The 11,916-nt window shown below is 22.0% G+C and overlaps 5 protein-coding genes across 6 annotated transcripts; 2 read left to right on the forward strand and 3 right to left on the reverse strand.

Annotated features, from left to right (window-relative positions):
- The first annotated feature begins 433 nt into the window (after window positions 1-433).
- Window positions 434-2,224, forward strand: LOC100864238 (transmembrane protein 208). The gene is made up of 5 exons (XM_003693686.3): window positions 434-839; window positions 1,020-1,172; window positions 1,251-1,387; window positions 1,491-1,575; window positions 1,739-2,224. The coding sequence occupies exons 1-5, from the start codon at window positions 834-836 to the stop codon at window positions 1,871-1,873; spliced, it is 516 nt and encodes a 171-aa protein (XP_003693734.1). The 5' UTR covers window positions 434-833; the 3' UTR covers window positions 1,874-2,224.
- Window positions 1,405-4,360, reverse strand: LOC100863650 (uncharacterized). 2 transcript variants are annotated; one of them, XM_003693681.4, is made up of 4 exons: window positions 4,293-4,360; window positions 3,909-4,110; window positions 3,240-3,822; window positions 1,405-3,142 (listed from the first exon to the last, which is right to left on the reverse strand). In XM_003693681.4, the coding sequence occupies exons 2-4, from the start codon at window positions 4,101-4,103 to the stop codon at window positions 2,874-2,876; spliced, it is 1,047 nt and encodes a 348-aa protein (XP_003693729.2). In that variant the 5' UTR covers window positions 4,104-4,110; window positions 4,293-4,360; the 3' UTR covers window positions 1,405-2,873. The 2 variants fall into 2 exon arrangements, with proteins under 2 accessions (XP_003693729.2, XP_086771929.1); XM_086915803.1 differs by having other exon boundaries at window positions 3,942-4,110; window positions 4,293-4,356.
- Window positions 4,361-4,894: 534 nt separating this feature from the next.
- kud (oligosaccharyltransferase subunit 5 kud) lies at window positions 4,895-6,342 on the forward strand. Its single transcript, XM_003693678.4, has 3 exons — window positions 4,895-5,026; window positions 5,425-5,664; window positions 5,744-6,342. The coding sequence occupies exons 1-2, from the start codon at window positions 5,024-5,026 to the stop codon at window positions 5,662-5,664; spliced, it is 243 nt and encodes an 80-aa protein (XP_003693726.1). The 5' UTR covers window positions 4,895-5,023; the 3' UTR covers window positions 5,744-6,342.
- On the reverse strand, window positions 5,711-8,622 carry TSG101 (tumor susceptibility gene 101). Its single transcript, XM_003693672.4, has 8 exons — window positions 8,164-8,622; window positions 7,994-8,078; window positions 7,797-7,862; window positions 7,556-7,719; window positions 7,360-7,480; window positions 7,065-7,291; window positions 6,636-6,991; window positions 5,711-6,553 (listed from the first exon to the last, which is right to left on the reverse strand). Exons 1-8 carry the CDS (start codon window positions 8,215-8,217, stop codon window positions 6,367-6,369), a joined length of 1,260 nt encoding a protein of 419 aa, XP_003693720.2. The 5' UTR covers window positions 8,218-8,622; the 3' UTR covers window positions 5,711-6,366.
- Window positions 8,623-9,167: 545 nt separating this feature from the next.
- Window positions 9,168-11,437, reverse strand: Srp54 (splicing regulatory protein 54). Its single transcript, XM_003693662.4, has 2 exons — window positions 10,568-11,437; window positions 9,168-10,424 (listed from the first exon to the last, which is right to left on the reverse strand). Exons 1-2 carry the CDS (start codon window positions 10,887-10,889, stop codon window positions 9,283-9,285), a joined length of 1,464 nt encoding a protein of 487 aa, XP_003693710.1. The 5' UTR covers window positions 10,890-11,437; the 3' UTR covers window positions 9,168-9,282.
- Window positions 11,438-11,916: the final 479 nt, after the last annotated feature.

Below are 11,916 nucleotides of genomic sequence, written 5' to 3' on the forward strand. Positions count from 1 at the left end.
ATATTGTAGTTATAATATCTAATATATATTTCTTTTCAATAAGATTTTAAATAATATAATATTTAAGTTTAATTTAATTTTATAATATGTAATTTTCAAATATATAATAATAAAACGAAAAATAATATGTGTGGCATAATGTTTTTTCTCTTTTTGTTTAATTAATGAAAAGTAAATAAAAAAATTATTAAATATATATAATAGTTTTTGTTTATATATTAATATTTTCATTTTACAAAAATAAAAATTCTTTATTTAATTAGAATGTAATAAAATAAAACTATATTTCGAAAAAATAACATCAAAATAGAAATATTAATAATTTTTAATATATTTTTAAAAATTTGTATTTTATATTTTATATTTATATAAATTTATATTTACATAAATAATAAAATTTTAGGAAATATTTTAATAAAAATTATAAATTGATAATTTTTTTCATTTTCATGCCAATATAATGAATTTTATAAATTTTAATCAATATAATATAATTTTAAAAAATTTATTGCATTTGTTTTTCACACATTATTTATAAAAATTTAATAAAAAGAATTAAAATTTGAAATTTTAAACAATTAAAAAAACAACAAATGATGATTATCAAAATTTAAGAATTTATGCTAAATTATGAATTACAGAATGTTAACCTAGAGACTTTTATTATATGACATCTTTCACGTGGCTTCAACAAACCTTAAGTGTTTTTGAATACATATTTAATAAGATTAAATTTGTGTCATGTACTGAATATTAATAATAATAATAAATTTAATTATATATTATTTAATTAGACATATTAAATATTTTATGTACTATAATTTATAAATAAAATGACAGTAAGTTATTTAATTATTATTCAAAATATTATTCTTTTTTTTTATTATTACTTAACCATTCTGAATTTATAATTATTTTCATATAATCACTTATAATATTTTGATTTATGAAATAATAAATTTAAGTTTTTTATTTTTAATAAAATAAATAATAAATAATGACATTTATTATATTTTTAGACTAAAAAAACTAAAGTAGCAACTAAAGGAGCTAAACAGATAGTTGAAGAGAATAAAACAACATTGAGTTTTTATCAGAATATGATCATTGGGGCAGTAGGAACATACTTTATGGTTACGATGTTATTTTTTAATTTTACAACATTAGCAACGGTAAATTTCATATTTGAAATATTATTTTTATTTTTATAATATGCATGTACAGTGACATATTATATTTTATAATTACAGACATTAACCATATTTTCTGGAATTGTATATATAGGAAGTTATCAATTTATGAAATATATAGCACATGCAACATATTCAGAATCTGGTCAGCTTTTAGATTCTGGAATTGATCTTAATATGGAAGGAGGTATAGCAGAGTAAATATCACAAAATATTTCAATAATCTCTAAATAATATAATATTTTATTATATATTAACAAATTTATTATAATATAATAACATTTTCATTTCATATTTTAGACATATAAAAGATTTAATTATATTAACTTCTGGAGTACAAGTACTTTCTCTCATATCAAATTATTTTTGGTTGCTATGGCTTCTTGTAAGTATACTTAATGAAATAAATAATATAATTATAAAATAATTTTTATAAATTATAAAACAATTTAAAATAATTTGTTCATTTCTTATACTTCTTTCAATTTTTTACTTATATAATATGTTTAAATAAATTATAAAATGTTTACATTGAATTATTATAATAGGTACCATTAAGAGGAGGTTGGATGCTATGGAAACAAATATTAGCTCCATGGTTTTTTGCACCAGCTCCAGAACAACCTGAGGTTAGTGAGAAGAAACAACGGAAGTTGGAAAAGAAGATGGCTAGACGACATTAACGTTTTAATTAAACATGCAGTTCGAATAAATGAATTTCATGGACGTGAGATAGATTTGAGTAAAATTGTGAAACAAATTCCTTATTATTTAATTTTTGTCTTAACCAATATTGTTTCACACAATTTTTCTATGCTTATGAAAAACGCATTATTTCTATATTTTTTATATATTTATAAATTTTTACAGATGAAATTATAAAATTATTTAAATTATTTAAATTATAAAATCAATTTTTTATAAATTGAATGATTTATAATCATTATATCACATTAATTATGACAATTATTTTTCAATAATTCAAAAAAATTTATAAAATCTAGTATAAAAATAAATTTTCTTACAATTTTTAATACTTTTTATACCGTTAATGATGTTATTTGTTTAATTTCTATTTTATACACTGAAAAATTTATTATTTTTTCTGATAAGTTATATAAAAATTATTTTTATACAACCTAAATGTAAGTAGAACATTCAATTCATATGTACATATGTACATACATACATACATGTTTACATTTGTGTATATGTTATAAAAAACAATTATATTTATTACATGAAAAATAATGTTTTATATGTAAACATATAGCATAAATTAAATACTTTTATTTGGCTTTAATGCAAATATAATACTAAGTGGAATGTGTTCAACATCACATTTTTTTAAACTGTTTTCCTTTATAAAGTGCATCACAGTTAATTAAAATATAATGATTTACATAAATTATTTTTATATATAATTATAATTATAACTTTTGCAATAGAAATCACATATTTTTATCAACTATTGTAATATTTTAACTAATTTTTATTATAGAAATATAAAACAATATTTTCTAATTTAAAAATACTATATTTTTTATGAAAAATTATTGCTATATATTATTCTATGTGTCAATATTATTTGAATAATATTTTTCATTCTTATTGAAATTATAATAACAAAATAATAAAATGTTTTTTTCTTCTTTCTATATTTAAGTTTGAAATATTTATGATTTAAGAAGTATCTACATCTAAACCTTTTTTTTTTCTATAATCATGTTCTGATTGATATCCAGGTGGATGATTATGATCATGTACACCTGTAGGCATAAATCTTTCAGCAATAACTGCACATTTACCTTTACATCCGCGATGTTGTTCAGCACATCTATAATGAGATCTATTCAAACCCTCAGAACGAGATGTCAAGTTATAAACATAACCTTCATGTACTAATTGTGGCCGACCTCGTGCAGAAAGTCTATAAATTACTGGTTCCACATCTGAAATGTTACAAATATTAATATCATAACATATTATTATTTAATTTATTATATATAATTTGCAAATCTTTTAATCTTAAATTACTCATCTTTTTACCTTGTTCAGTTGAATTTTCTTGTGAATTTTCAATATCCAAAGGAAAAGGATAATATACTAGAGTAGTGTCTTCGTTTTTATCATTATTATTGCTTTTTATAGTAGAAATATTTTCTTCCTCATCTATAATATCATTTGTATCATTGTTTTCGTTATTCATTAAAAATAAAACTTCTTGATTATCATTATTTACTTTTTTATTAGATGCATCATGAATGTTCTCTGATGTTAATAATGTATCTTGTTTTTTCTTTTTGCAACCTTTTTTTGTTATATCACGGGATCTTTTTCTTCTATCTATTATATTTACATCTTTGGAAATTTCATTTATTGAAGTTAAATTTGATTGAACAGTATTTTCAGTAAAAGAATCAGCATCTAATTGATCATAATTAACAAATGTGCTAATTGTATCTTCTGTTGTCAGTCCTCTTATTTGTAATGTTTGTGCCACTTTTAAAAATGTAGATAAATCTTCTTGATTAATATTAATTTCACCTTGATACATGAATTTTAACAATGATTCAATTTCAGCATATTTCATATCTTTGAGGATAATGACTGGATGTTGACAAGGATTTTCCTACAAAGTAATTCTAAGAAGTTCTTTTCTGAGCAATTACTATTTATAGATATGTATTTTAAATATGAAAAATAATATTTATATACCTTAAATATATTTTTAAAATATGGACTACATACTGAAAGAACCAGTTTGTGTGCTTGTAACAACTGACCCTCTACTGCAAGTGTAACATCAACTAGATCATTTTCAGTAAGATGATTTAAAAAACCAGATGTTAAATTGTTAGAAAAATTGTTCCATCTTAAGGAAAATTGTTCTGATAAAGAATTCTTTGCCATGTTTTATCTATAAATAATAATTTTATAAAAATACATTTTATTAATACTAAAAAACAAAATAGATTAATAAATTTAATTATCTATTATTAAAGAATTATTCATATAATTATAAGAACATTTAACTTTTTTATATCAAAAAATATTATTGTCTACATATTTAAAATATACAAAACTTGTCATAGTACGTACAAAAATTGATTGTAGATATCAAAGAATATAAAGATTGGAAATATACTATATTATGCGTTATGAATCATATCATGGTGACAAACATACTTCGATTTTGAAACAATCGTAGTTAAAAATTTAAAATTTCAAAAAATATTTCGTATAATATGTATTAAATATATTTTTAATAAATATTGATTATGTATTATGCCAGAAAAAAATATATTTTATTATATTAAATATGTAATAAAAAAATATTTGCTGAAAACAAATTTTCTTCAACAAATATATTTATTATAGAAATAATATTTTGTTAAAATATTTTAAAATCATTCAAATTCATGGTGCATATTATATTTCTTATATAATTATAATAAAAACTATGTTAATTATTATAAATTTTTATATATTTAAAAGATTCATATAAGAAATTTTATTTTTCTTAGTCATAAGATTAAATATTGCATAAAATTTTTTTTATTACATTATTAATAGATTATAATTCGATAAATTATTAATATTAATATTTTTTTATTCATATAATTATTATATAATTCATATAAAAATATTTGTAATTTATTTTTATGTTCAAAAATTTAAGTAACTTTAATTTTTACTGTTGGTAATTATTTGTGTTTATTTCATGAATATATATTATCTTGAAGTTTGCAACATATGATTGCATATTTGTTGCTAATCGCGTATAAGTTTTACGTGTCCATTAAGCCACGTCAAAATATTTGTTTGATACAATGGTAAGTATGTTATTTGTTTTATCTTAAAGATTTATATCAATTATATAACTAGTTATTATTTTTTTATTATATTTGATATAGTATTCCATTTTAGTATAATTATAATTTTATGGAATTTCATTCCGGTATTTTTCGACTGGAATTATGAATTTTCAAAACTTTATTAACATGTTTTTTAATTGATAATATTTATAGTTATATGCATCTTCTATTTTTATGTAAAAAGTTTTATTCTACTTAAGAAGACTATAATTATATATTATTTTTATCTGGAAATTTAAAAATGTCAATGATTTTTATGTATGTATTTAAGTTTTACGAAAATGATACATATTAGAATATATATTTTATGTATGCTAAATTCTTTTTTTTTTATTAAATTTTTTGTGTTAATTTAGGTGGAAGTTGAATCTATGACAAGATATGTCTCTCCTATTAATCCTGCAATTTTTCCATTATTGGCAGTGGTATTATTGGGAATTGGAATATTCTTTACAGCATGGTTTTTTGTATATGAAGTTACTAGCACAAAATTTACAAGGGATATGTTTAAAGAGTTATTAATTTCTCTAGTGGCAGCATTATTTTCCGGTTTTGGTATATTATTTCTACTTCTTTGGGTTGGAATTTATGTATAGGTACATTATTTTATAGAAATTTAAATCAACAAAATTAAAGAATATATTAATACATATAAATCTCATTTTTTTATTTCAGATTCATCTTATAAATGAAAAAAATTAATTTTAAAATTATATGAAATAGCACTTAATTAATATGATTAATTATATAGAATATTATAAGAATAAAAAAAACAATGTATTTTTACTAAATCATGCAATTACAATGATTAATCTATATATTTATCACACAGTAAATAAGCAATGTATTTCTTAATATTTAAAATCACTATTTTAAATACATAATTTTTTTTATAATATAAAAAATCAATTAAAAAGTACGCTTTTTTACATTTTTTAAATAAGAATATAAATACATTTAAAAATATAATTCTGTAAAACAAAGATATTTATTTTTTAATATAATTTTAAAGCCTTTATAACCTTCAAATCTTATTTTATATATATATATGTAAGTGTATGTGTATATTTTTTGTTAATTTTTGTATATAAAAACTTTGTTTGAGTTCTTTGTTATAAACAAAATGTATATAACATGAAACAAAATTTATATTGTATATGTAGTATTCAATTTCCATAACGAAGATATTTCTTTCTATAACATATCTTTATAGGATTTATGCAGTTCGTATTGCGTATATCGTTTGTAATAAAATAAAATATTGAATAGCACAACTTGATAAGAATTGAATGAGATATTTAACCAGCCAATCCTGCTTTTTGACGACAACGTTGCATAAGAGCTCTTAGCATAAATTGTCTGCGTGAAAGTTGTCGTACTTGTTTTAAAAATGCATCTAAATCTATAATACCACAACGTAAAGCCTCGCCTAAATAATAGATAGCATCTTCTGTAGCTGCTTCTTCCGCAAATGCATTTAACATTCTATAATTATAATATTTAAAAAATAATCAATATTGAAATACATAATTAAAATATCATAATATATAATTAAACAAATACATACTGTTTGTAAAGTGGTGCGATTGTTGTAACAGCTTCATCAACATCTATTGATTGATTATCAGAAAGTTTTGCAATTTCTTTTTCCAATTCAGCTTCTTTATCTTGAAGTATACTAATATTTTTTTCGAGTTCAGTTTTCTCTTTTTTTAATCTATCAAATAAATCTGTTAGATGAGCAGATCCACTTGTAAGTTCTTGCTGTGTTCTACGTAATGTTTCTAATTCAGCTGACAATTGTGAAAATTGTTCTTTAAGTCTTCGTCTTAATTTGTCTTCTACTGCTGATAATAATGAAGCTCTAATATGTTCTTCTGTAATTGTACCTGATGCACCAGCAGTAGCAGGTACTGTTGGAGACTGTTGGAAATTATAAAAAAAGATTAATATTTACATGAAATATATTTTTTATTTATTAAAAGTTATAACTTACTGGTTGTGTTGATGGAGGATATTGAAAAGAACCAGTACAACCTTGTGACGGATAATTTGATGCAGTTCCTCCATATGAACCATAACCTTGATATGGAAATCCAGAAGATGTTGTAGACATGTATGGAGGATAAATGTTATTTCCACCTGTATATTGTGAGTTTTGAGGATATGATGGAAAACTAGAACCAGGTATATGTGTTCCACTTCCAGGTACAGGCATGAAAGCTATATAAATTTATAGTTTTTAAGATCCAAATTTTTTGTAAAAATGTTTACAAACAATAAATACTCACGTTGTACAGGATAAGGTGTAGAAGTTGCTTGTATACCTTGTCGTGGTTTAGCGTAAACAGGTGGTTGTTCTCCAAATGTTACAATCATTATTTGAATTAAACTAAGTAAATCAGATGAATGCTGAACATAATAAAAATAGAATTATTATAAAGAAAATAAAAGATAATAACATATAATTATATACAAATCACTCACTGGTAACCAATCATGGAGGTACGGTAAATAAATTTTTCCATTATGATCAACAAACATACTAACTTTAATGCTCATATCTGCAGTAGGCTTGACATAACACATAGGTGCATTATTAGGATGTGTATCCATAAGCCATATACATATAGGAATGTTATAATAATTACCTAAAAATGTTTTAATAATATTCACTTTAATAATTGATTTTATATAAATGTTTTTAAAAATTTTTTAAATATATTACCTTTATAAGATACAGGTATTGTTCCTTGTAAATTAAATAATTCTTTACGTGATCCGTCATTAAATACTAAAATAAGAAAAATATAATAGAAATAAGTGAATAAACTTATATTTCTTATATTTATTTTATATTATTATATGTTATAAAAATAATAATACATAAATAAATTTTAAAGAATATATATTTATAATATTTACCAAATGGTTCTACATTATATTTTAAACCCTTATAGAGATTCAGAACTTTCATGACATGTTTTTTTGTAATATCAGAATTTTGGTACTAAAAAAATAAAATGCTTTAAGTATCACTTAAAAGTACATTAATATTATAGTACATATATACTAATAAATGATAGTATACATACTTTTGATAAACTTTGTTTTAATTTTCCTTCATCTATAGATGTCATCTTTACCATTTAACTTCGTATTGTAGAATTGAATATAAAATTGTTGAATATAAAAAAATGATATTTAAAATGAAATTTTTTTATAAATGTTATATGTAAAAATTTATTAAAACTTTTTGATCACTTCATGAATTATATCGTTGTGTTATTTTTCATAATATGTAAAAACTTTAAACTTATATTATTATCAATTTTATGAGTATCTTATATGTAATGTCAATATATTTTATTGCTAAAACTTTTTTAATTTGCAATAAACTAATGATTAATGATAAATTAATGATTAATTCGTCTGTCACTATCTATCATTTAAGATTTCTTGAAGACTGCAATACCATGATTAGTTTTCGCTTTTAATCACGAAATATACAAAGAGTTATTGAAAAGTGCTTACAATAATCATTGGTTCCTCAATTACTACTTAGTGCTGCCCTCGGATAAATGGCGCATATTTCAAAATTATAATATCAAAAGAAAATTATAATATAAAAAGAAAATTAAAATATAATTACTTAAATTAATTATTATTTATTACTATATACGTCTGACAAGAATTATTAATTATAAATAAATTTTTAAATAAAAAAATATTTTTGAATTGATACAAATTTAATAATATAATTACTATTTTTGATAATTTGAAATTTTTTATGCAAGTAGTTTATAATATTTTACATATATTATCAGAAAATTTAAAATATATTATTAGAAACTTATGTAACATGTAAAATATATCAAATATTTAGAACAATTGAATCTTGTATAATAAATATTTAAATATATTATAATTTAAATAAAAAAATTAGAACTATAAAATATGTATATTTATTCTTTACTAAATTTGTTAAAGGCAAAGAATTAAAATATAATAAATGTAATAATGTATCACTTATATTAGAATCTAATATATGCAATTTTTGTACATAAAAATACATAAAAATCAAAACAATTTTCAAAAATTTGTCATTCTTGTATTTCTTTATTGATCAATACATTACGATATATCGTAACATTGAAATAACAAAATGTCTGAGAGATGTAAATAAATTTTTATAGATTATAAGTTATAAAGATTTAAGTTTCAGACTCTGTTTTCTCCTTTGTATCGCTATTTTCGGAAGTATTTCTATTTTTTTCTTCGGATTTCGATTCTTTTTCAGATTTCTTTTCTTTATTAGACTTCTTTTCGCTTTTTTCTTTATCAGCCTTATCGCCATCATTTTTTTTACCATTATCTGATTTATCTTTACTTCTCCTTTCTTTATCTTTATCTCTTGATTTTTCTGAATATTTTGATTTTGAAGATCTAGATTTGGATTTAGATCTAGATCGTCTAGATTTTGATTTCGAACGTTTACTTCGAGATCGTGAACGACTTCTTCGACGAGGAGATCGTTTCTTACGATCTTTAGATTTAGATCTGGACCTGCGAGATCGAGAACGTCGAGATCGAGAACGAGAACGATGTCGACCACGAGAACTACTTCTTCTACGAGATGGAGACTTTCGTCTACGATCTTTAGAACGAGAACGTTTTGATCGAGATCTTGATCTTCGTCGATGACGTGAACGTGAACGTCTGTGACGGGAACGTGATCTTTTACGTGATCTAGATCGTCTACTACGTCCTCTCGATCTAGACCGAGATTTTCGGCTACGAGAACCACTACGACTTCGTTTATCCTTTGATAGCATCCCAATCATTGGATCTATCGCAGCTGAAATTAAATTGTGGGCCTCTTTTACTCGAGACATAGCTTCTTCTATCTCTTTTTGTGCTGCTTCATTACTTTTTGCTTCAGGTTTCGCTATTGCTTGTGTTGAATGATAAATTTTAATTGCTCTATCCAAAAGCAATTTTCCATTCAATAATAATGCAGAAACTACAGCTGCTTGTTCAGAAAGTTCTACCAATGCATAATGTTCTGTATCTGAATCTCTAGTACACATGCGTAAATATTTTACTTCGACATTATTATTACTGAAGAAATCTAGTAAGTGATCAGTTGTGACAGATGGATCTAAATTAGCAAGAACAAGCGTTCTTCTTATTTCTTCAATTCTTCTGCTATCTAAATGGCCAGGTAAATGTGGATAAGGTGGCAATCCATTTGCCTCTAATTTTGGATCTATAGTAGTAATAACATGATTTGGAGGAATTCCTTCTATTGTATTTACAACATTTGGTGGTAGTTTTGGTTCAGAAGGATAAAGACCTATAGAAAAAATAATTTATATTTATTTTTATATACATACTACTACTATTTTTATATACATACATAAAACTGAAAATAATGTTTAATTTAGAAAAAAGAATTTAGAAGAATAGAATAGAAATTTGGTTATCATTATTGCTTACCTGGAACAACTGTACCATTATTTGTTAATTCAAGAGCTCTCTGTTCATCTGGAATGTCACCATTTTGATAAGGGATTACAATTAATGCGCGATCGATAAAAACAGTATTTGTCATATGTTGAGCAACAGCAACACATCCCTGATCGTGAAATTTTATGTAACAAATACGAGATTGAACAGGTACTGCGACATCCCGTATAGTAGGATACAATCTGATATCTTCTATTTTTCCAAGATACCCGAACAAAGTTTGCATTTGATCTTTTGTTGCTTGAGGTGCAATATTTGTTACTTGTACCACTTTTGTTGATCCAACCGCCATTCTTTTCACGATTCTGTACAAAATCTTCACAATGTATTTTAGAGAGGTTAAGTTATAGAAATTGTGTGCAGACGAATCGTACACGTTACACAAAAGAATTAATTTAGTTGACGCATTACGGCGAAAGATAGATGAACATGATTATATATAATTCGTACATTCTTTGTGTTTTCTCAACAATTTCGTAGCAACGTATAAGGCATGAACTATAAATCTCTAGATGATACAAGTATAGTTCACTTTTATGAAGATTTATTAGTTCATAATAAATGTTTTATGATTTTGTTTTTATTATTTTGTAATAATGTAAACATTCTAATAAATTTATTTTTAAACTTATATTTTTCTTCTTTTATTATTTAATTAAATTATTTTTGTTAAATCAATTACAATTCTCAATGAATTGTTATAATTGTTTAGAAAATAATTTTAATTAAAATAAAATAATATTAATATATTATATATATTATATTTTATAATTTAGAATTTTTATCCTATATATTATTTACCTATATATTATTTATTTAGCAAATTAAACACCATATATAAACAAATGAAATTATGTAATAAATATGTGTTATCTACTAACGAATTTTAATGATATTAGGTTTCATTCATATTATTGTAACGTAAAATATATTACTGATATCAATTATTTCTATATTAATTGCTATTTTTATGAAAATGAGATATAACTATTAATTTTTATCTTGAAAATTATTTATTGAATTTTAAATTCATCTTTCTTAATTTTTATTTAGACATAATATATCTCGTATTAATTCTAATATTTTTTCATAATATATTTAATATATATTTCAAAATTGAGAAAAAATTCTGTTTTTATATATAAGATATTAATATATTTGTAAAGAATAGATTTTAAAAGTCAAAAACACAAAAAGTTGGTATACAAAAATATCAATTAGGATTCATTTATTAAATAAATAATATAAATTTGCATTAAATGAAATGAAATGGGAATAGAAATTCGAGAGCAAAAAGAGAAAAATTTAGAATTGATTTG

Source organism: Apis florea, unplaced genomic scaffold, assembly GCF_048593485.1.
Source record: "Apis florea isolate Af1SG1 unplaced genomic scaffold, ASM4859348v1 contig_3794_pilon, whole genome shotgun sequence".
Classification (NCBI taxonomy): Eukaryota; Metazoa; Arthropoda; class Insecta; order Hymenoptera; family Apidae; genus Apis; species Apis florea.

What these genes read in the sequence shown, in the direction of transcription:
- LOC100864238 (XM_003693686.3), top strand. An exon ending in ATTTTACAACATTAGCAACG is followed by an intron (nt 1,173 to 1,250) that starts GTAAATTTCATA and finishes TTATAATTACAG; the next exon opens with ACATTAACCATATTTTCTGG. An exon ending in ATGGAAGGAGGTATAGCAGA is followed by an intron (nt 1,388 to 1,490) that starts GTAAATATCACA and finishes TTCATATTTTAG; the next exon opens with ACATATAAAAGATTTAATTA.
- LOC100863650 (XM_003693681.4), bottom strand. Translation starts at nt 4,103, where the DNA reads ATGGCAAAGAATTCTTTATCAGAACAATTTTCCTTAAGATGGAACAAT. An exon ending in ATTTTAAAAATATATTTAAG is followed by an intron (nt 3,823 to 3,908) that starts GTATATAAATAT and finishes ATTACTTTGTAG; the next exon opens with GAAAATCCTTGTCAACATCC. An exon ending in AGAAAATTCAACTGAACAAG is followed by an intron (nt 3,143 to 3,239) that starts GTAAAAAGATGA and finishes GTAACATTTCAG; the next exon opens with ATGTGGAACCAGTAATTTAT.
- TSG101 (XM_003693672.4), bottom strand. Translation starts at nt 8,217, where the DNA reads ATGGTAAAGATGACATCTATAGATGAAGGAAAATTAAAACAAAGTTTA. An exon ending in ATATAATGTAGAACCATTTG is followed by an intron (nt 7,863 to 7,993) that starts GTAAATATTATA and finishes TTCTTATTTTAG; the next exon opens with TATTTAATGACGGATCACGT. An exon ending in TACACCTTATCCTGTACAAC is followed by an intron (nt 7,292 to 7,359) that starts GTGAGTATTTAT and finishes AAATTTATATAG; the next exon opens with CTTTCATGCCTGTACCTGGA.
- Srp54 (XM_003693662.4), bottom strand. Translation starts at nt 10,889, where the DNA reads ATGGCGGTTGGATCAACAAAAGTGGTACAAGTAACAAATATTGCACCT. An exon ending in TAATGGTACAGTTGTTCCAG is followed by an intron (nt 10,425 to 10,567) that starts GTAAGCAATAAT and finishes TTTTTTCTATAG; the next exon opens with GTCTTTATCCTTCTGAACCA.